The 23,281-nt window shown below is 41.4% G+C and overlaps 2 protein-coding genes across 7 annotated transcripts; one reads left to right on the top strand and one right to left on the bottom strand.

Annotated features, from left to right (window-relative positions):
• Positions 1-4,189: 4,189 nt before the first annotated feature.
• On the bottom strand, positions 4,190-17,248 carry SPRTN (SprT-like N-terminal domain). 6 transcript variants are annotated; one of them, XM_070782207.1, is made up of 6 exons: positions 17,113-17,246; positions 16,648-17,042; positions 15,320-15,419; positions 11,188-11,316; positions 7,624-7,891; positions 4,190-6,472 (listed from the first exon to the last, which is right to left on the bottom strand). In XM_070782207.1, the coding sequence occupies exons 2-6, from the start codon at positions 16,866-16,868 to the stop codon at positions 5,727-5,729; spliced, it is 1,464 nt and encodes a 487-aa protein (XP_070638308.1). In that variant the 5' UTR covers positions 16,869-17,042; positions 17,113-17,246; the 3' UTR covers positions 4,190-5,726. The 6 variants fall into 6 exon arrangements, with proteins under 6 accessions (XP_070638308.1, XP_070638310.1, XP_070638311.1 ...); XM_070782209.1 differs by having other exon boundaries at positions 17,196-17,213; XM_070782210.1 differs by lacking the exon at positions 11,188-11,316 and having other exon boundaries at positions 17,113-17,248.
• Positions 17,249-17,326: 78 nt separating this feature from the next.
• Positions 17,327-21,932, top strand: EXOC8 (exocyst complex component 8). Its single transcript, XM_070782206.1, has one exon. The coding sequence runs from the start codon at positions 17,463-17,465 to the stop codon at positions 19,638-19,640; it is 2,178 nt and encodes a 725-aa protein (XP_070638307.1). The 5' UTR covers positions 17,327-17,462; the 3' UTR covers positions 19,641-21,932.
• The last annotated feature ends 1,349 nt before the right edge of the window (positions 21,933-23,281 follow it).

Genomic DNA, 23,281 nt, shown 5'->3' with positions numbered 1-23,281 from the left:
AAGGCAACTGCAGTGTGAATGAAATATCTTTAAAAACAGGACTTTGCAGGAATAAAAATTAAAACCTGAAATTTGAAATTCAAAATCTCAGAACAAAAATGGACCAAAAGAAAAAATCCCTCAGGAAGCTGTGAAACAAGAATTGATGTAACTCCAGCAAAGAAACTGAAGAGGACAGAATTATCTGAAATTAAGATTAAGTTGTAAGATACCCCAGGAAAAATAAAATCAACTGAAGATATAATCACTGTCATTGGGGGAAAAAAAGTAGGAAAGCAGACCACAGTGCAATATAAAATAGTCAAAACGGGTTAGAAAGCAGAAGGGGACACACGATGAGCATATGTGTTGTTTAGTCGCTAAGTCATGTCCAACTGTTTTGTGACCCCATGGACTAACCCACCAGTCCCCCTGTCCATGGGGTTCTTCAAGCCAGAATACTGGAGTAGGTTTCCATTTCCTTCTCCAGGGGATCTTCCCAACCCAGTGATCAAACCCCTATCTCCTGCTTGGCAGGCTGATTTTTGACCAATGAGCCACCTGGAAAGCCCCTGTGTTGCAGTATGCTTACATGAAATAGCAACTAGAATGAACAGTTTACAAATAACAACATGGGTGACTCACAGACATGATAAGAAGCTAGACTCCATCCTACCATCAGGGATCCTGTGAAACTGAAAGTCACTCAGTTGTGTCCAACTCTTTGCGACCCCATGGACTATACAGTCCATGGAATTCTCCAGGCCAGAATACTGGAGTGGGTAGCCTTTCCCTTCTCCAGGGGTATCTTCCCAACCCAGGTGTTCCGCATTGCAGGCAGATTCTTTACCAGATGAGCCATAGAGGAAGTATTTGAATATCTTGATATTAAGAATGCAACTGAACAAGTGTCTGCATGTATCTTACTGAATTATTTTAAATGTATACAAATACATATGAGGAATCTTGTTAAAAAGGAAATCGTTTTCTTTCATGTTTAGTTTGCAAGAAATGCTTATAACCTGGAATGATTTGGGTCTCAAGAATATGTCTTGAAAATACACACATTTGATTCTTTGGAGAAGTATGGAGAAGAATCAGTATTAAGATGTTTTTGCAAAAGCAGGTAACAGTGAAGGTTGAGAAGTGCCTAGCCATTTGATGCACTTAACACAGAATTTAACAGGCTCCTCTCTGTTCTACTGGACCTCTGATACAGGGGCAAACGACATTACATCCTAGGAAGCTTTCAGACTAATCATGATAAGAGAGCAGAATAATAAGTACTAGACATTCAAAGGAAGAGTACTATGATTTTGAAAATAGTAGAAAATATAGGTCCCACCTTGTCTGGAAGACTTCCTGTTGGGGGTTACCGTGTTTTGTCATATTGGGTACTGGTGTCTTGCAGAAGACTGTACATTAGTGTTCAGTAAAAGGTGAAATATAAACAAGTTTAGGAAGATTAAGGTAGATCAGTAGATCTACCTTAGGTAGACCTGTAGATCAGTCTTTGAACAAGCACATTCTCTTGACCATGCTGTGTCCCCTCTCCCAGGACTTGAGATTATAACCTGTCTTTTCCCTTTGTGTGTCAGAACTAGTCATTATTATTCCTGTTGCTGAAGTTCCTCTTTCTCTCTTTGGCTTTGCTTTGCCTTCAGTTTTTCAGAGAAATTTAATGTACTAAGGTGGTTCAGATGGTAAAGAATCTGCCTGCAATGCGAGAGACCTGGGTTCAGTCCCTGGGTCGGGAAGATCCCCTGGAGGAGGGCATGGCAACCCACTCTAGTATTCTTGCCTGGAGAACCCCCGTGGACAGAGGAGCCTGGCGGGCTACCGCCATGGGGTCAGAGGCAGACATCAGTGAACAACTAAGCACAAGAGCGCCATCTGGTGTTCAGTAAGCAAGAGGGTAAATCTTTTGGTAGGTTTAGCACTAGAACCAAAGAAAGCAAACTTCACCTTGTTTCTGTATTACAGTCTACAGCATTGTAAAGTTTGATAATGAGATGATTACTGAATCACTAAAGAACAAGTTTTTAACTTTTCATATCAAAAGATATGAGATGATGTGTATGTAACTGACAGTGGAATGTTAGAAATAAAAAGCCAGAGAAAAAGCCAGAGCTAATCACCTGCCTACAATGCGGGAGACCTGGGTTCGTTCCCTGCGTCAGGACAATCCCCTGGAGAAGGAAATGGCAACCCACTCCAGCACTCTTGCCTGGAGAACCCATGGACAGAGGAGCCTGGTAGGTTATAGTCCATGGAGTCACAAAGAGTCTGGACACGACTGAGTGACTTCACTTTCAGAGAATTTAATCTGTAATAATAATTGTCTAATAGAGTTTTACTTCATCTGGTGGATATGCTACTCATTTCAGTTCAGTTCAGTTGCTCAGTCGTGTCGGACTCTTTGTGACCCCATGAATTGCAGCACAAGAGGCCTCCCTGTCCATCACCAACTCCTGGAATCCACCCAAACCCATGTACTTTGAGTTGGTGATGCCATCCAGCCATCTCATCCTCTGTCATCCCCTTCTCCTCCTGCCCTCAATCCCTTCCAGCATCAGAGTCTTTTCCAATGAGTCAACTCTTTGCATGAGGTGGCCAAAGTACTGGAGTTTCAGCTTTACCATCATTCCTTCCAAAGAAATCCCAGGGCTGATCTCTTTCAGAATGGACTGGTTGGATCTCCTTGCAGTCCAAGGGACTCTCAAGAGTCTTCTCCAACACCACAGTTCAAAAGCATCAATTCTTCGGCGCTCAGCCTTCTTCACAGTCCAACTCTCACATCCATACATGACCACAGGAAAAACCATAGCCTTGACTAGACGGACCTTTGTTGGCAAAGTAATGTCTCTGCTTTTGAATATCTAGGTTGGTCATAACTTTCCTTCTAAGGAGTAAGCGTCTTTTAATTTCATTGCTAGTGATATGCTACTAGTCAACAACAAATACAACAAATTTCCAAAAAGGCATCAATAATCTCAAGGATGAAAAATCAAAACAACAGGAACCCACTGCCCCTCAATAAGGATTAACTGCAAAGAGCTCAGCTTCTTTTCAAGGCAGCCCAGTGAGGAGATCCTGCAGGTATCCCAGGTATAGGATCCCAGCTGGGTACTAAGTCTGAGGAAAGTTACAGCTCCTGCCTCTTTCACTGTGACGTTCTTATTTAAAACTCCCATAAACTTTGGAAAGAAATAAAATCTCAGAGCTTTTGGACCATGGGATAAAGTGTGCTTCCCTTCTCTCCTTCCCCATCTCTTCAAATGAAGGGCAATAACATTTAAAAGTTGACCCCTGATTTTTAAAAGTGAAAAACCAACAGAACATAAAACTGATTTTTTTTTTTCCTAATATAAAACAGCAGATTTGGGAGTATCAGAATTCTTAGATATTGACGTCTTAATTCCAAATTTTAAATTAACTTCAACTTTCTTGCCAGTTAACATATTCCCATCATGCCTTAAAACTTATTGACCAATTCTTATTTTACAACCTAAATATTTCTGGAAGCCATCTTCTCTCCATCCCAGCCATTGCCCTTCCCCCCTCTTGCCACCCCCACCGTGAACCCCTCAAAACACTTCTCAGATGTTCTTGGCTGGTATATAAGCCTTCCCGATCCCCACAGCCCCACCCCAACGTGAATCGACAGATGTGTATTAACAGGGACCATACAAACGATTTAAGTGGAGAATGCAATAGATGGGTTTTTCAGCCTCAAAGGTTTACTTGAATCTGTCCTATCTGCAGTCTTTCTCCTACCATTTCACCCTTCACATTTTACTCTGTTCATCTGGAAGAGCTCAGTTCTCCCAGTAGAATGTGCTGGGCTGCTGCCAGACCTTAGTGTTCCTTCTCTCTGGAAGGCCCTTTCTCTCCATCCTGCTCTGGACTAACTTGACTTGCCCTAGAACACCCAACTTTGGTGTAGAGTTTGTCTCCTCCATCTCCTGAAGCCCTGGGCTGGGCTGATTGTCCTTTCCAGTTCCCACAGCACTTAACTATTTCGAAATTAATCTGCTTTTGTTTCACTCCCTGATAGGTTGTACTACTCCTTGAGGCCATGGGTGGGCTATCATATACTTTATAGAACCAGAGCTTTGTATGGTTTTGGCACACAAAAAAATGTTCCCTAAACATAATTTGTTAAATGATCTTGTATGAGTATAAATGTATATATTCAACATAATACACATTTTAAGTCATTTATAAATATTTATTAAATACTATGGTTTAACTTCATGCTTCAGAAGAATCAAAACTCATAAACACTCACTGAGATAGGCTAAAAATGAAAAGGACAGAACAATAATGTCTCATACATTGCTGGTAGGTAAACTGGCAGGATTTACTGAAGCTAAACAGAAGCTGGTGACCTGGTGACCCTGCATTTCCAGTCTGGGGATATGCTCAACAGAAACGAATAAGAATGTTCTTAGCAGCTCTGTTCACCAATGGCCAGCCCTGAACAGATGATGCCAATGTTCAGTAATATTAGAATGATAAATTGGCATATTCATACAAGCAGTACAGAGCAATGAAAAGAAGGAACTTCTGCTACCCAAAGCAACAAAGATACGACTTCATGAAGTTCAAAAACTAACTTGAGGTGACAGATGAAAACAGTGGTTACTTGGGGGCTGTGGGTTTTGACTACAAGAGACGCCCATGAGGACACCTTCTAGGGTAACTTCTAGTGATCACATAGAGGGGAGCCCAGCTGCACCTATGTATGTAAAAGTCATGTTGCAACAAAGAAAAAGAAAAAACTTATGAACTAAGGCCTTGAAAATATGCCAACAGGCTGGCGTTATAGCCATGAGACAACAAAGTAAATTTCATCAAACTATCTTTGTCCCTTTGTTGTAACATAAAAAAGAATGTTTTTTAAAAGAAATACTTGGCATAGGCAAAATGGTATTCCTAAATGGTTTCAACTTTGGCTTAAGGTTCATAATCCTGTTTCCAGATGATGTTTCACTTGTACATAAACTAGGCAACTTTGTTATGTTAGCATCTAAAATTTTGAGAAAACAGCTAAGCTCTGGCCTACAGAATTACAGTAGCTATTTGTTACTAGCGATATTCCAAAAGAAATTTATTTTACTATACTTATCTATAAGTAGATACTATAAGTATCAATATATAGAATACATATCTATATAATATTTACTATAAATATCTATTTACTATAAAATCTGCCACCTTTTAGTGAAACAGAAAAATAAAAATCTTTATAATACAGGAAATGTTAAAATTTGGAAGAAAAAAACCCAAAAACCTTGAGTACCCTAAAACAACTAGTTTGTAATTTTGGTCAATATGTCTGACACTATGGATACTGGCAGTTCTGGGAATGAATTTTAATATTAATAATGAAATACTCAATCTAACCAAATACCTGACAGAATTCCTCACTGAATGTTTTAAGGAAAATAAATAAAAAGATTAACAGATTTAAATACTTTTAAAAGCCAGAAAGAAGTATCTAAAAATTATACATGAATGCATCCAGAAGAAATTCTGGGCTCCAGTGTACATAAAACAAGAGTATAGCACCTCTAGGCAAAATACTTTTTAATTACAATCTCATATGTTTATATAAAGTAGAACATTTAATATTGATGAACTAGATTATAGCCTGCAAATCTTATTAATCAGGAATTCCTGAGTGTAGTAGTGAGGCAATAAAGGTGGACATTGGAGGCCCGTTCATTTTTCAGAGATTTTTTTCAGCTTTTGACTTGGGTGCTATCACGTTCAAGGCACCAGTCCAAGTGCTCATTAATCTGTGTCTCCGAAACCTCGTCCTGACACACGGGACAGTGCACCACCCTGCTCTGACCGGATGCACCGCTGGGACTCTGCGCTGCAGCTGGAGGATGCGAACTACTCGTCACATCACCACCACCACTCTGCGCTTGCTCCTTCTTGATAAAAAAGAGGTCAAAAAAAGTCTTGTCTTCTATCCTGGGTCGTTTACTTGGGAGTTTACCTTCAGGCCCACCTGCATCCTGGGGCACAGTGACATATGTCGATTCCATGGCTTTTAAGGAATTTCTTAGAGATGTCCTAGAAGATGTAACCCTCCTTTGAGAACCGGCAGAGACCGACTTTGTAGTGCTGTCGCCCACTGTGAGGCTCTTCACTGGAGACCCACTCACACTTCTGAAAGCCTTGCTGCTGGCAACGGACACTTTAGAGAAGTAGTTGCTTAAGACATTCTGATGACTGGTACTGAGAACAGGGGATGCTACGGAAGTCTTTTTACTTGGACCATTCTGTTCAAATTTCACCTCAGTTTTAGAATGAGGTCTCAGGGCATTTGCTGAATGGTCTTGACGTAAAGGCTCTTGGCTTTCATTAATAGCATGTGAAGTGATACATTTCCCAGATGAAAAATTGCTGGTTTCCCCTAGGACATAACCTTTCCCGGTAAAGGGGATTAACAGCTGTTTCTCCCCTCTGTTCGGTTTGTCTGCAAAAGAAGCAAGATTTTTCCTTGATTCAAAATTTATACCATAACAAGTATTAAGCTAATGGATAGTTTTTCCAAATGAAGAAATACTGTTTTGTTCTAACTTAGAACTATACTGTAATTCTCTATTAACAGGAGGACAACCTTCAGCAGTCAGACAGCTCTGATATCAAGAACACATAAAGGACAAAACACCCTCTCTTCAAAACAAAACACCATCTCATACTTAGATAAGCATTTCTATCATGCAAATATCAATAGCACAATAACTTTTATCAAGAAAACCATGTCCCAGATGGGGAAAATCTGCTACTGCATTATCTTCCCAGCTCACAAAACAGGATATAATCTTTCGACATAAATTCTTCTATAGTTTCTCAACTTAGTGAACGTTTCAGATTTGAGAAAGCTTATGTCCATGAATCCTTATCACATCCAATCAACAACTTCCCAAGGGAAGAAACATTAACTTTAGTAACCTGGTTACCCCTTCAAAGGGCAGTAACTATGAACTGCAGAGCAAAGGGGTAAATCTTGAAGTGTTAGCATATACGTGCCATATCCTTTTCCCATTCTTCTAATGAAAATACATACATCAACAGAAGTTGCTTGGATGGACTCCAACTGATAGGAAGGGGTGTAGCTAGGACTTACATTCCGGGCATTGTTATTTGAATTACTGTTTTTACCTTGACAATCTTTTTTTTGCCTTCTGTTTCCTAATGACCCAGTGAGTCAGGAGAGGGAAAGGGACTTTACCCTTAAATTTTAGCAGTGGAAACTATTCCCACTTTTTCTCACAAATATATAGAGCAAAATATATTTTTCTACCACTGTTTTATGGACAATGGGATTTTTTTCCACTTTAAGTCCACACTTGAAAACATCTACACAAGAAACACTCTTTAAGCTTTATCTTTTTCTTTTCTTCAAAAAATGTTTGTGTCTTCAAAAAAGGGTTTTATGTCTAATAAGAGAAAAATAATTAAAAAAAAATTAAAATGGGCTTCAGTTGAAACCAAGTTTCTTGTTTTGCCTTTTTCTCTTTTGAATAAATTAATTTAAGCTTTATCTTAATGCCAGTTCTCTGAGTGTCCTTCAGAGAACTAGCCACGGTAGTGGAAAAGCAGGAAGACTATAAGCAGACTTACCTTTATTCTCTGCTTCTGATACTGGCTGCTTTCTCAGTTTTGTCTTTCCTTTGCCCTTTTTTGAGTAGTTCTCTGGTTCCTTGATTTTGATGTAAGTGCCTCCACAGGTTTTCTGGTGTTCAGCCCACCAGTAGTCATGGGCGGAGGGTGCCCTGTTGGTGGCACGCTTCACATAGCCGTAATACGGCTTACTGTTCTGACACGGCCCGTTGCAGCGCCACCAGTGTCGACGGTACTCGTCTACCTCGTCATGGAAAGTATGGTACACCTGGGCCGAGACACAGTTCTTAGCATTAAGTAGGCGAGTTAACAAGTTTAAGAAAATATATGTAATAAACAAGCAGCCACTTTTTAAACTTTCCAACTTCTCAAGGGTTTTCTGAAGTTATGTTTTGGGAAAGATAGTAACTATATTTAGCTTCTCTTCAAAAGTTCATTTTAATGGGAATTAGCAGATTCCCATAATTTAGTGCTACATAACCTATGTAAAGATAGAAAAATGTGAGACTAGAAGACAAATTTAAAAAAACAAAAAGCTTCTATACATGGTACAAGTCTTAGAAACCCACTTTCTAAATGATGAAAAACTAGGATAAAGATTTTATAGAATGTCATAATCAGTAAGTGTTCCCACTGCTTAGGTTGAAATTTCCCCTATAGATAACCATTCCAAAGGATTCCGGAGGACTCTTCCCTATCAACTCTGGGCCCACACACAAGCACCTGGTCTCAGGCTGCCTCTGCCAAATCCATTCTCCACCTTCGCCCAGCTCTGCTCATTTCCTCACAACAAGCTTTCTGGGGTACCACTGTATCTGTTTATAGGTGAAAAGCGCTCCAGGGTTTGAATGTTCTCATCCTTGTATCCGTAGTGGTTATTACCAGCTTGGCATAAGGAAGGTGCTCAGTAAGTGGTGATTGAGTGAATGAGAAACTTCACTGAGACAAATTCTCTTTAAATGTGCTTTTCAGTCCTTAAACAGGATCCCTCTGTTTCACGCTCTAGATGAACTCTTACTTATAACCTAAGCAGCAGACAGACAGAGAAGAGTTCAGGCTGAAAGGAAGGTGAGCCCTCCCACATGGTGGCACTGAGGCTGGCACGGCACCATTTTACAAATGATACTTCCAAATGACTGAGGAACTTTTCCTCCTGTCCTCTCAGTGGAACGTTATTAGTTATATAAGGTAAGGAGCAACAGCAGCATATGAGGTTTGTTTTTTTTAAGCTCTTAATAAATTCCCCTTGTGGGAAACAATACTAAGCTTTTTGTAACTCTACAGATAGTTTTATATTCACTATCTCTCTACTATAAGCAAACAAATTCTATTATTTGGCAAGCATGCAAGCAATGCAAATTATAGTAAGTGCAGAAGAGACTGTGAGGACAGAGGTTTGGGAACAAGGAGGCTTTTAAGACCCTGCCTTCTCTCTTATGTTGAGAACACCTCGCCTAGTAATTCAGTGGTAAAAAAGACAGGGAATTGGATCTATTCTGATTCCAACTTCTGTAATTTCTATAGCCTGGGGCTGTAACTTTAACAATGTAGTTAACTAAAAACTGTCCTCAATGTGGATGCCCCATGGAGTCTGCTATAACAGAATGTAACCTGGGAAAGCAAGAGCTGTCTACCTGATAAAAACCTCCTGAATTCTCTTCCAACTGAACAACAGGAAGTACACTAGAATTTTGCTTAAAGTGTGAATGTCTTTTATGCTAGCAACTGCGTAATTCCTTTGCTAATCTGGATTTTATGTGACTGTGTTAAAGCAAGCCACTTATTTGATGTTAAAGGACCTTAGTCCAGTAATGAAGTGAGCTCTCTAGAAAATTAAACTGACAGCTAGAAAATAATATATGGAGGGTGAGTACTCTCCCTTTCCATCACACTGGCTTTTACTGCTTTTTAAAATAAGGAAATTTCTAAACACTAAACACACCAAGGCATTTAATCTCTGTAGGAATTAATATTTGTTTTGGTTCAGTTAAATTCAGTACTTGCTAAGTGATCTAACCAGTCCATTCTAAAGGAGATCAGTCCTGGGTGTTCACTGGAAGGACTGATGCTAAAGCTGAAACTCCAATACTTTGGCCACCTCATGCAAAGAGTTGACTCATTGGAAAAGACTGATGCTGGGAGGGATTCGGGCCAGGAGGAGAAGGGGACAACAGAGGATGAGAGGGCTGGATGGCATCACCGACTCAATGGACATGAGTTTGGGTGAACTCCCGGGAGTTGGTGATGGACAGGGAGGCGGGGCCACTCCAGTACTCTTGCCTGGAAAATCCCATGGATGGAGGAGCCTGGTGGGCTGCAGACCATGGGGTCGCTAAGAGTCGGACACGACTGAGAGACTTCCCTTTCACTTTTCACTTTCATGCATTGGAGAAGGAAATGGCAACCCACTCCAGTGTTCTTGCCTGGAGAATCCCAGGGACGGGGGAGCCTGGTGGGCTGCCGTCTATGGGGTCGCACAGAGTCGGACACGACTGAAGTGACTTGGCGGCAGCGGCCAGCAGCAGCAGCAGCAAAGAGGCTTGGCGTTCTGTGATTCACGGGGTAGCAAAGAGTCGGACACAACTGAGCAACTGAACTGAACTGAAGTGCTTGTAGAGGCACTATGTCACACATCTTGTGCAGGTGTGTATAAAGACACGCAGGTGTGTATAGATAGGTAAGAGCCACCCTATTGGGGTATGAAAGCAGAATGTAACATTGTAAAAGGCTACATATCTGCTGAGGAGGTTAAAAGGAGGGAGAAGTTATATCCCACTGTAAAGATGAAGATCATTTTGACAGAAAATAGAAGAGGCACATTTTAGGGAGAGACTATATGAGGAAAGGCAGAGATGAAAAGTTCCGTTAGAAACATAGGCAGGGGAGTTGTGGAAAGTGAAAAAAAAAGGAACAGTAAGGTTACTGGATAAATGAATGTATAATAACAAAGACAACTAATATTTAATTAGTACCCAAACTGCACTAAAATGTTTTTGGTTGCGTTTTCTCTAGCCCTTACAAGGATCCAGTAGCCTAAGGATTGTTATCATCCTCCTTTTAGTGCGAGTAAACCAAAGCATGGAAGAGTTTAAGTAGGTCCCACCATCAGTGGCGCCAGCATCGGGAAGTAGGCAACCTGGCTCTTCCTGCTTTCTGACCCCAGGCTCTCCCACCTCCCACATTATGCAGAAATGCAAGTCACAGACTTCTGATGAAGGGAGTAACATATAATAGCAGCAGAATATAGGACAGATTGAAGGAAGAGACAATGAGGAAATGTAATTAGGAGATGTTAGTAATAGTCCAGAAGAGAGGTACTCAGGCCTGCAATAACTCTGCACAAGCTGCTCCCAGAGGTTCGAGATCTCAGGGATGTCACTAGAACTGCTGTCTTCTACTATGGGGTCCCAGATAAGCCGGTCTGCTTCTCTGGGCCCCTCATTTGCCCTGGGAAATCCTCAAACACAGTATTTGTTTCTACCCAGTTCTCTATTTTTAATTAAATCCCAAGAAATACTGAATAAATAACTACTAAATATGATAAATGTGTGTGGCTTTATATACCGTTATATTGGCTCCTGTCAGGCGATTGATGCGATGCATATGCTTACAAAACTCTGGACCATGCCCTTCCCGATCTTTATCATTATTAGTGACAAATAAATAGGCATGTATCATTTCATGCAAGAGGGTCTGAAACAAAAAACAATCACATTAATTTGTTATGGTGCTTCTGAAAATAAAAATGCATTTTCTGACTCTACCTGGAGTCTTAACCTTCTTTGAATCACAGGCTCCTTTCACATACTGACAGAAGTCATGAACCATCTTTCTAGAAAAATTATATAAGCATACATTCCCAAAACTTCGCATATAATATCCAAAGTCCTGTAGATCCCAGGTTAATTTCCTGTTCAAAGGAAGCCTTTTTAATTGTTAACCAAAATCCAGTAGAAAAGACTGATAAATTCAGCTACATGAAAATTTTAAAATTCTGTATGGGGAAAAAAATGTTATCAGTAAAGTGAAAAAATCAAACTCAGGAAAATATATGTGCAACTATCTCACAGGCTATTAACTCCTAAATTATAAAGCACTCCTAAAAATCAACAGGAAAATGATCAACAATCTGATTTTAAAATAGGCAAATGTCATGGACAGATCACAGAAGATGAAATATAAATGATCTATAAACATATGAAAAAATGCTCAACTTCATTTGTAAAAACAGATATGTGAGTTATTACATAAGTATATAACTTCTTGCTTATTGAGACTGGTAAAACTAAAGTTTGACTCTATTAGTAAAGCTAAGGGAAAATAAGCATTCCCATATATCACTGATTGTTGTTGCTGTTGTTTAGTCAGGAAGTCATGTCTCACTCTTTGCAACCCCATGGACCACAGCCCGCCACGCTCCACTGTCTGTAGGATTTCCCAGGCAAGAATACTAGAGTGGCTTGCCATTTCCTCCTCCAGGGGATCTTCCCAACCCCAGTTGAACCCCAGTTTTTTGCATTGACAAGCAGATTCTTTACCAGAATCTGGTAGATTTAGCCAGATTTAGCCAGAATCTGGCTCAGTAGCCACCAGGGATCACTGGTAGGAATGCAAAATAGTACAACCCTTGTGGAAAATTTGGTAACATCTAACATATTTACAAACACATTTATTGTTAGACTCAGCAACACCTAGACTAAAATGAAAGGCCACGTGTATGAGGTATTTCATTGTGGCACTGCTTACAATAGTGAAAGAGTGAAAACAATGTTTAGTAATAGGGGCCTCATTGAAAGAACTATGGTACAGCCACATAATGGAATTCTATGTAGCCATAAAAAAGAATGAAAAGTATCTCTATGAAATGATATGGAGGAGGCTATAGAATGTATTGTTTTAACAGAAAAAGGCAAGGTACAGAAGAGTGTACTCAGCATTTTATATAAGAAGTATGCTATGTGGTGGGGAGTAGATAAGAGTGGATATAAATACTGGCCAAAGAGAATGATAGGAAAAAAACTAACAACAGTATCCTTTATAGGTGAAAAGGTCAGAATAGAGGCATGGGGGAGACCAAGATTTCTCTGTGTATAGTCTTCTGTAGTTTGAGGACTTTAAATCATGTAAAATTTTAAAACAAACAATAAAACTTACTGCTCATTCCATACCAAGGATGGAATAATTTAGGTATAAAGTTTACAAAAGCATTTATAGCTGATATTTCATAATCTATTCTAAAAAAAGTGAAAATCATAAAGGTCCTCAAAAGCATAGCTTTTTTCATAATCCTCCATAATTTTTTTTTAAATTTTCATCAGAAACACTAGATTGGCATTAATGAATTTTAGTTGTATAGAATTATATGAATAAAGAAATGCAAGAATCAAACATTTACCAATTCTCATCTTTTCAAGACAATGCCACTCTATTGAGACTCAAATTTAAAGGTCATTCTACATTTCAGATGTTTTTCAACATTCTAAAATAATAACTATTCTCATTAAAGAGAAACAACTTAGGTTCCTAATTTTTGGTTCAATTCAAACATGTCTTGAAAATGGTACATGGCATTTTACTGAACATTTCCATTTTTATTTATCTACCATTTCCCACATTTAGGCTCTATCTATACATCATTGTCCCCAAACACCTCAATTTCCCACCACTGTAATATAAATGGTCAAAAACAACTACTTCTAGACCTAAATATGCCATAAGCCTAGTGGCCTCACTTTTGTCCACAGCATACCCATTCCTTCTGCCAAAAGTAGTCTCCTCTACCATGTCTACATGTCAGAATTCAATTCTGTCCTGTTAGGCTCGCCTCCTGGAGAAGGAAATGACAACCCACTCGTGTTCTTGCCTGGGAAATCCCATGGACAGAGGAGCCTGGAGGGCTGCAGTCACAAAGAGTTGGACATGACTTAGCAACTGAACAACAACAAACATCAAAAGCAAATTCTAGAATAACTAGATTAGTCTGGCACACAGTAGGTACTCAACACAGTGAGTGGTAGGCGTGCTGATGTTAGTAGTAATGAAATCCAGATCTGTAAAACTTTTCTTTACCTCCTTAACCAGTTAAAGTTTTTTCCTTTTCTGAATTCTATTCATTATAATTTAGGAAGCTACTTCAAATACAGGCCAGTCCCTCTATTCTTCCTCCACCCATCTTACTCCTGACTTTACATTATAACTTTCTGCCAACAGCAAATGCTCACTTGAAGCATTACCACATAGTTCCCATTTTCTTCTTGCCTATTACCTTAAGAAAAAAATCATTCATGTGTTATTTAAGCCAACATTGTTTATGCAACAAATTCAGTTTTCAATCAGGGCTGTTCCAATTAGCGCTCCTTGTAAGGTTGATTTGGTTAATCATATTGTTTAATTTTTTTAAATGCTTTACTGTTTTTTTCCTGCTTCTTCACTGAATTACTAACTCAGTTGTGTTTTTATCTACAACTATGACTGTAGATTGCTTATTTCTCTTATTCATTTCTGCTGATTGATGCTTCATGTTTAAAGCTTAAACCTATGCTATTACTTTTACGGTCATTATGTGTCTGTATTTAATAGGTTATTTTATCATTTTAAAATGTCTCCCTTTTTTCTAGTAAAACTTCTTCCCTTAAAATCTTTATATTAATACTAGATAGCCGTTAACAATTTTCTGTTGTCTAATATTTGGAAGATATGCTTTTTCTCATCCTTTTATATTTAACATATATGTGTCTTTGTTTTAATCACATCTTGGTTAATGTCATATGCCATTCCATGTCTTTAACTGGAATGTTTAGTCCATTTACATTTAATATAATAGCTGATATTGTTTTTATGTCCACCTTTCTATTTCATCTGGGTTTTGACCCTTTATTAGTTTCTTTTTTTATTGAGTATTTCTGTTGTACAACTTTAACATTTAGTAGTATTTAAAAAAAAATTGTGATTACAAAAAAGTAACAAAAAATGTACCATCTTAACTATTTTAAGTGTACAGTTCAGTGGTGCTAAGTACATTCACATTGTTGTGAAACCCACTACTTTTTGTTATCCTTACACAACATATTTCCAGGCATATTTTAACTTATTTCCCATCCAACCTCTACCACCTATGCTCTCTTGTGCATACATTTCAAGTGATACAACTGAGGCAAGATAACTCACACCAGATATATCTTGAGGATTTCCAGGCAACTACTGGACTCAACTAAACACAGCTGAGGGCTCCTACTGCTTCATTCAGCTATTAGAAGTGATCACCATCTCTAGATATGAAGTGTGCCCTCACAGTGGTTTGTTCTGCCAGCTCAGCTATATGTCATGGGAGGACACCATGGTGGCTGAACAGAAGAGAATCAAAATTTGTGTGTCTCAATAAAAAGATCTGCATCTTAACTTTCTGGTTGCTTCTAAACCAACTACTTTGTCTATCTGAACCTTATTTATAAAAATAAGGATAACACATACTGAACATAAACAGGATTGTTGTAAAAATCAAAGTAGCTAACATACCTGAAAGCCTCCAACTTTGAAACACTGTAAGAATATAAGGTAATCATTATTTGCCCCACAATAAAAGTTTGCAGTGAGGGAAAACTGATTTTCCCCCCACATGTACAGGTTAATTTACAGCAGTCTAATAATAACTGTTTCTAAATTACTGAGCTAAGAATCAGGTTTATGCAAAGAATACCTCCACAAGATCTTTTCTTGGTCTCAGCTTTAAAAGGGGTTCACTGAGACGGATGGAACACATTCCACCCCTCCCTTCATAGCTGCATATCCCAGCACACCTGGAAAACAACCACCACAAAAATTGTTAATCACCAAATATACACAAAAGGAAAATAGAAACGAAAGCGCAAAATCCTTATTCACTGTTCTTGGACAGTTCAGACTGAGAGAACTCTATGAAGGATAGCTTTCTTGAGAGTATACCCACTCTGTTGGGAGATACTTGTATTTCATCCGAGTAGTGGCTTCCCTTACCCTTACCAGGCTATAACAGCTTGAAGAAGATAATCCTATTTTGCTGCTCCCTGTCTCCTCCCTACAAGCTATGCTCAATCAGTTATAGTGGTAATAGCAGGCCAGATCTCCATTAGCATATGTCCAAAATTATAATGGAATCCTATATGAAAGAGATCGATACTTTAAACACACAACTTTGTATCAGATCTTCTCTCTTATTTTAGATGCTTTGATATCAATTCAAAAACAAGTAGTGGTACACAACGACTTCTTAGACTTACTTGTTAACTCCGTTCATATACCGGGTACATTATCTCAAATCAGAATTTCTCAAACCTGGAGTGTCAGAAAGGGATCCTTTTAAAGGCATCCCTTTAGATCCCCTGGATCCAGAAATATGAGAACATGAGCCCCTTCCCCACTCTGACTCCCGAGCTCACTGCTAAGTACACCACACAGTGTGTCCCTGGCACTCTCTCTTGGGGCAGATTCTGGCTGTTTCTCTTACCTGGGTCCTAAAGCACACCCATAAGACAAATCAGATAAGCGTTAACTCGCTTTTTAGTAACCGTTAAGGGCCTTTGGACTGTGCTGTGTGCTTAGTCGCTCAGCTGTGTCCGACTCTGAGACCCCACGGACTGTATGTAGCCCTCCAGGCTCCTCTGTCCATGGGATTCTCCAGGCAAGAATACTGGAATGGGTTGCCATGCCCTCCTCCACGGGATCTTCCCGACCTAGGGATCAAACACAGGTCTCCCAGGTCTCAGGCGGATTCTTTAACGTCTGAGCCACCAGGGAAGCCCTTTCTAGTGAAGTGAGATTCAAAGAAACACACTTTTCTCTCACTGCGCCCCTTACAAGTCAAACTGTCGCGGGATGGGCCACGGGCTTTCTTAAAGTCGTTTAAGGTGAGAAGGGAAGGGGCTGGAAGGAAGATAATCCCTGTGGGGCCGCCTGCCCCAAATCCAGAGCCGGAGCTAACGCCGCCGCCCGCGAGGGGAGACAGAAGGGCCGCCGGCGGCCCCGTCCCCAGCAGGGCTCGGGACTCACAGCGTCATCCGCACGCTCCACTTCACCTCGACCGCCTCCAGTTGGCCCCAGAAGAAACGGTCGTTGAACAGAACAAACAGGCCCTGTAAGTCAGGGGTAGGGTCCACCAACTCCCAAGACGCGTCCACCAGAGACAGGGGCTCCTGGGCCGGTTCGCGCTCCGAGACCTGCAAGTTCCACTCCTCCTGAAGCTGTAGTGCCAAAACCAGGTCCTCATCCATGGCTGCCGAGGTACAGAGGGGGTAACTCCACGTCCTGGGGGGTCTGAGGGCCCAGTCGCGCGCCTAGGAGATACCGGCTGTCTGGTCAGTTCGCCGATCTCGCGAGACTCAGGGAAAACGGGCTCGAGAACGAGAGCTTAGCTTGTTCCAAACGCCGAAGTCAAGATTCTGGGCCTTAAAAAAAAAAGAACTCAGCATGACACCACCTAGTAGGCTCAAAACTAGGGTTGAAGGTTTCAGATACCTGGTTACCGTCCTCACGGTTCACGAATAACGTCAAACACCAACGACACACTCGGCCCATGCGTAGCACCTCGTAGTACGTACATCGCTCTGCCCCGCGCTCCACTCACTTCCGCTGTAGCTTCTCCAGCGTAGGAGTCCTAGGCCTCTGAAGTTCCTGCGCAGGCGCATCGCCGGCACTCGGCCCCTTGCGCAGGCGCAGTGACTGAAGTTCAGACCGGGCGCAGGCGTATTCGTCTCTCTTCCATCCTGCTTCCTTAGCCCTGGAGTTTGTCCCGGCTTGGGTGGGCCTCCACAGCGGCGGCACCGGCCACGGCGGTAGTGACACGGGCTGCGTGAGTCCGGGCGGCAATGGCGATGGCTATGTCAGACAGTGGGGCGAGCCGTCTGAGGCGGCAGCTCGAGTCGGGCGGCTTCGAGGCGCGGCTGTACGTGAAGCAGCTCTCACAGCAGTCGGACGGGGACCGGGACTTGCAGGAGCACCGACAGCGCATCCAGGCGCTGGCGGAGGAGACGGCGCAGAACCTGAAGCGCAACGTCTACCAGAACTACCGGCAGTTCATAGAGACGGCCCGTGAGATCTCCTACCTGGAGAGCGAGATGTATCAGCTCAGCCACCTGCTGACCGAGCAGAAGAGCAGCCTGGAGAGCATCCCGCTTACCCTGCTGCCTGCTGCCGCTGCCGCGGGCGCCGCCGCCGCCTCTGGAGGGGAGGAAGGAGGAGGTGGCGCGGGGGGCCGTGACCAGCTCCGGGGCCAGACCGGCTTTTTCCCCAGCCCCGGGGGCGCCTCCCGGGACGGTTCTGGGCCAGGCGAGGAAGGAAAGCAGCGAACCCTCACCACCCTGCTTGAGAAGGTGGAAGGCTGCAGGCACCTGCTGGAGACGCCGGGACAGTACCTAGTGTACAATGGTGACCTGGTGGAATACGAGGCGGACCACATGGCCCAGCTGCAGCGGGTGCACGGCTTTCTCATGAACGATTGTTTGCTGGTGGCCACCTGGCTGCCACAGCGGCGGGGAATGTATCGCTACAACGCCCTTTATCCCCTGGATGGTTTGGCTGTGGTCAATGTCAAGGACAACCCACCCATGAAGGACATGTTCAAGCTGTTAATGTTTCCCGAGAGCCGTATTTTTCAGGCAGAAAATGCAAAAATCAAACGGGAGTGGCTGGAAGTGCTGGAGGAAACCAAGAGGGCCCTCAGTGAAAAAAGACGCAGGGAACAGGAGGAGGCAGCGGCCCCCCGAGGGCCACCCCAAGTGACCCCCAAGGCCAGTAACCCGTTTGAGGACGAAGACGATGACGAACCAACTGTTCCCGAGATAGAAGAAGAGAAGGTGGACCTCTCAATGGAATGGATCCAAGAATTGCCTGAAGACCTGGATGTCTGTATTGCCCAGAGGGACTTTGAAGGTGCCGTTGACCTCCTGGATAAATTGAACCATTACCTAGAAGACAAGCCCAGCCCACCTCCTGTGAAAGAACTAAGGGCGAGAGTGGATGAGCGTGTCCGCCAGCTCACCGAGGTACTAGTTTTTGAACTCTCCCCGGATCGGTCCCTGAGAGGTGGTCCCAAGGCGACCCGCAGGGCAGTTTCTCAACTAATCCGGCTTGGCCAGTGCACGAAGGCTTGTGAGCTGTTTTTGAGAAACAGGGCGGCAGCTGTACACACTGCAATACGCCAGCTTCGCATTGAAGGGGCCACCTTACTCTACATTCATAAGCTGTGCCACGTCTTCTTTACCAGCCTTCTGGAGACGGCCAGGGAATTTGAGACCGACTTTGCAGGCACCGACAGTGGCTGCTACTCTGCCTTTGTCGTCTGGGCGAGGTCAGCCATGGGCATGTTCGTGGATGCTTTCAGCAAGCAGGTGTTCGACAGTAAGGAGAGCCTCTCCACAGCAGCCGAGTGCGTCAGAGTGGCGAAGGAGCATTGTCAACAGCTGGGCGACATCGGACTCGACCTCACCTTCATCGTCCACGCCCTTCTGGTGAAAGACATCCAAGGAGCCTTGCATAGTTACAAAGAAATCATCATCGAAGCCACTAAGCATCGCAACTCAGAGGAGATGTGGAGGAGGATGAATTTGATGACTCCGGAGGCCCTGGGGAAACTCAAAGAGGAAATGAAGAGCTGCGGGGTGAGTAACTTTGAGCAATACACGGGGGATGACTGCTGGGTGAACCTGAGTTACACGGTGGTTGCGTTCACCAAGCAGACCATGGGCTTCTTAGAAGAGGCACTGAAGCTGTATTTCCCAGAGCTGCACATGGTGCTTTTGGAGAGCCTGGTGGAGATCATTCTGGTTGCTGTTCAGCATGTGGATTACAGCCTTCGGTGTGAGCAAGATCCAGAGAAGAAGGCTTTTATCAGACAGAATGCATCTTTTCTGTATGAAACAGTCCTCCCCGTGGTGGAAAAAAGGTTTGAGGAGGGTGTGGGGAAACCTGCCAAGCAACTCCAGGACCTGAGAAATGCCTCCAGACTGATTCGAGTGAATCCCGAAAGTACAACGTCAGTGGTCTGACACCTGGACCTGTTTATGTGTAGCCGTATAGATTGCTTATATATTATTTATATTTATATTAAGTTGTATTAGCATATTCTTTATACTCTCAAACACATCTTAAAAATAAAAGATGCTCTCTCAGATAGAAATGCAAAATCAAAAGAAAAGAAAAAAAAATGTTAAGCCCATACAACAAAAACAGTGGAATTACTAAAATAACTAATATGCCTTCCTTTTAAGTTATGCTAACCCTCTAGTGAATATATTGTCACAGTATAGCGTTTCAGCTTATCCTTTGACTCAACACACTTGCTCACAGTATAGATTATGCCGCGCAGATAGAACAGTACCTGTAAATACACAGAGTATGTGGCGAAAGTCTCCCAGTTCACTGAAATGTTAGGTTTCTGAAAGGATACAGTGCCATATAAAACACCCTGCTTCATATTCTTCTGGACCATAAAATGTGTTTGAACAATTTGGGGGAGAGGAAGGAGTTGAGAAAATTGGCTTTAGGTTAAACTTTGGTCAACAGAATTCCTTCATGAACGTAGCTAGTGTGTGGAGTCTAATACTCCAGTCCTTATAGTTCTCAAGAAGAAGCTTTTGTAAACACAGTTTAGCAAGCATTTACAACCTGATTTAAATGGTTCATTAGTTGTAGCTGCTAGTTAGCAGCTTGATAACACTTGATTTGGGTGCATTTACTTGAAAATCTAAAGAACTGTGTTAAAAATTTTTTTGTACATATTTCTGAGTTGTCTGAAGTTCAGCTGGAGCTTTTTTCCTTGTCATGTTAAGAATAATAAAGATAACAAGACACATTGTTAAGATAACCCACTTTTAGTGTGGGTTACATAAAGTGACTCAGACTTCATGCAAATGAGAGAAAAGTTTTCATTGAAATACTTACTTGGATTTCAGGGTCTGAGTGGTTAGGAAATTAGGGAAAATCATATGCAGACCCCATAGCATTCTCAAGTGTGACTGCTTTGAGCAGAGATTTGTTTTTTTGTGGCTAAGAGGGAAACAGAAAAGTGCCCATTAAACTATTGTATCTATTGTATATTTATTATATGGCCTTCCTCATACTTGGAGAGAAACTGCTAAGACCTGTTTTCCCTCAGCTTCTAGTTATCATTCTTGTCCATAAGTGTCATTTCTGATGTCAGTGACTTCAAAAGGTCATTTCTTTTATCTGAATGAAAATAGTGGTATTAAGACTGTGGAAATTATGTAAAACCTGAAATAGTTTCTAATAGCAGCTGAGGGTTGTAAAGCTCCTTGACGTTAATTACGCATATGCCAGACAAACCTCTTATTTTCTGTTTAGCTGTGCATATTTAAAAGGTTGAAAATCATTTCTTTGACTAAATTTTTTCACATAACATTAGCATTTTCTAGATAATAACTATGACTGGATATTTCAGTTGATCAAAAACAGTTGTAACCTGCCTTTTGTTTTTTTTAAAATCACTGGAAACTTGAATTTGATAAAAATTTTATGCCACTTGAAGTTTCTAAAATAATATTGTATGAAACATGTATTGTGTAAATATTTGATGCTGGGTTCATGAAATGATACTTCTGAAATCAAAACTTCTCTTACGGCATGAAGTTGCAGAAACCTCAGTGTGTATACTCAGATATTCAAATGGTTGCCTCCATAGAATTGTCTGCTTTTTAAAACTGGAAGTACAGAATGTTCTTCTGGTAAAAGTTGTGTGTTCCTCAAAGTTGTAGCTGGAGGAAGTATGCTGTTGGAGAATCAGTTAGCTGATTGATTAAAGAGCGTCGATGTTGTAACGTGCCTTGTGCCAAGACAAGGCAATTTCACTGCATTCCTCCAAGTGGGGTCAGAGCTCTAGTTCTTGTTTAATTAGACTCCAAAACAAGGTCTAAAAATTGAATGCAGTTAGAGATTGCCCCCAAATCTAGTACATACTGTATTATACCACTTACATGTTGATTGCCTTTTCTCAATTGCTTCAAACATAACACTGTCACTTGAGCTTGAAATCAGACTTGAATGAATTAATTACTGTTGAAAAAAGACGCCCTGTGGAATTAAGTCTCTTTTTGATTAAAGCCTCATTTCACTTAAGTGCTGAAAACTCATTTATTTTTGTTTCAAATACTACCTGTAGTTGTTATCAGCACTAGTATTCTGCAGCTTGCTTTCCTGGGATTGGGAATTCAGGACTTGACATGTAGTATAAAATCAGTATGTGTATGTTTTGCTTATTGGTATGCTGTGATCTGAGGGAATCTGAAATGTCTTACCAAAATAAAGCTTACATTTTTTTCTTACACTGGGTAAAATTGATTGATGTTACATTGTTATATATTCATTTCTTTTCTTTAATGATTTAATATTCTTATGTTCATGTTACTAAAATGTTTTAAATGCCTAGGTTTTTATGTTTTGTTTTTCTATATGGAGATAATAGGTACAAAACCATTAGCTAATTTAAGTAAGTGGTCTGCTACTATCAGAACTGTGAATTGTCAAATCGCACATTTTTAGGATTCCCCTGAATGGGAGTCAGATATACATAATATGAATTTACTCAAAGTGGGTTTTGTAGCTTCTGCACATCTTTAAATGAAGAAAATATAATGTGGGCTATATGACCTAAGAACTTGGGTCACAAATGACAAAAATCTCCTTTTTAAAAAAAATAATACGTGGATACTGCAGGAACTATCACATAACAGTCACATAACTATCACTATCACTTAACAGTATTTATCAAGTAACAAGTATTTATTAAGTATTAAGTATTTATCAAATACTGTGCCTCACATTGACTAAAATATGGGGTGGGGAGGACAGGATAAAGTTAAGTGTGTTTTCTCTTAATGTGTTTAAAAACTGAAGAAAATAGAGAATAAAAACATTGAAACAATAAATTAGTAAATTAAAGGCAAAATTGTTGCAAGCTAAATTAAGCAAAATTAATTTGAATAATTGCAAACTGTTAAAAAAAAGACTGAAAAACCTGTCTGTTGTAGTTTAAGTGCCATGGGAGTGCTAAGAAGGAAGAGTGCAGTGTTATTCTGAGGAGTCTGGAAAGGCCTCGTGGAGTCGTTGGCTTTAGAGTCGGTCCTGGAAGGGACAAGGTTTAGGTGTGCAAGGAAGATGGGCATGCAAGCATGAACAGAGACACGCAGCGGACAGTCCTGTGAAGTAATGTGCCACCGCCATTGCAGACGGGCTAGATTCAAGGTGAGGAAAGCTGTGTCTGTAATTCACCCCTACTAACATCCCTGCAGAAGGTATGGAGTAAGAAGTCCACATCATCACCCCCGGACCCCTAGTGACCCTCCTCAGCAGAGGTGCCACCGGGTAAGAGTTTCTCCTAATGTTTTCCCCAGAAATTGGAGCATGCGGCACCTACTGTTTATCTTGCTCTCACGTGAGTGTTACCAGTTCAGTGCTTCTCAGATCTCAGTGCAGCTCTCCAGGTTGGGCTTTTCTGCGACTGAACAGCACTCTGTCACATGAGTGGGTCTGTCAGGCTTGTGCGTTTTCTGAGTACTGTGCTGTCTTCAGGGTATTTTCAGAATTACCAGAAATCCTGGAAAAAGCTCCCTGGGCATGTATCTTTGCTTACTTGTGTGATTATGTCTTAGGAAAGATTTATCGAAATTGCTCA

The sequence above is a fragment of the Bos indicus genome, chromosome 28 (genome assembly GCF_029378745.1).
Source record: "Bos indicus isolate NIAB-ARS_2022 breed Sahiwal x Tharparkar chromosome 28, NIAB-ARS_B.indTharparkar_mat_pri_1.0, whole genome shotgun sequence".
In the NCBI taxonomy this organism is placed as follows: domain Eukaryota; kingdom Metazoa; phylum Chordata; class Mammalia; order Artiodactyla; family Bovidae; genus Bos; species Bos indicus.
Note: the sequence above shows the minus strand (reverse complement) of the source record. Positions and strands in the feature narration are given on the sequence as shown.

Excerpts from the sequence above, each read along its gene's own strand:
- SPRTN (XM_070782207.1), bottom strand. The coding sequence starts at position 16,868 with ATGGATGAGGACCTGGTTTTGGCACTACAGCTTCAGGAGGAGTGGAAC. Across the intron at positions 11,317-15,319 it reads CAAGAAAAGATCTTGTGGAG|ACCCTCTTGCATGAAATGAT; the intron begins GTATTCTTTGCA and ends TTTTTGTTTCAG. Across the intron at positions 6,473-7,623 it reads ATCAGAAGCAGAGAATAAAG|ACAAACCGAACAGAGGGGAG; the intron begins GTAAGTCTGCTT and ends CTTCTTTTGCAG.
- EXOC8 (XM_070782206.1), top strand. The coding sequence starts at position 17,463 with ATGGCGATGGCTATGTCAGACAGTGGGGCGAGCCGTCTGAGGCGGCAG.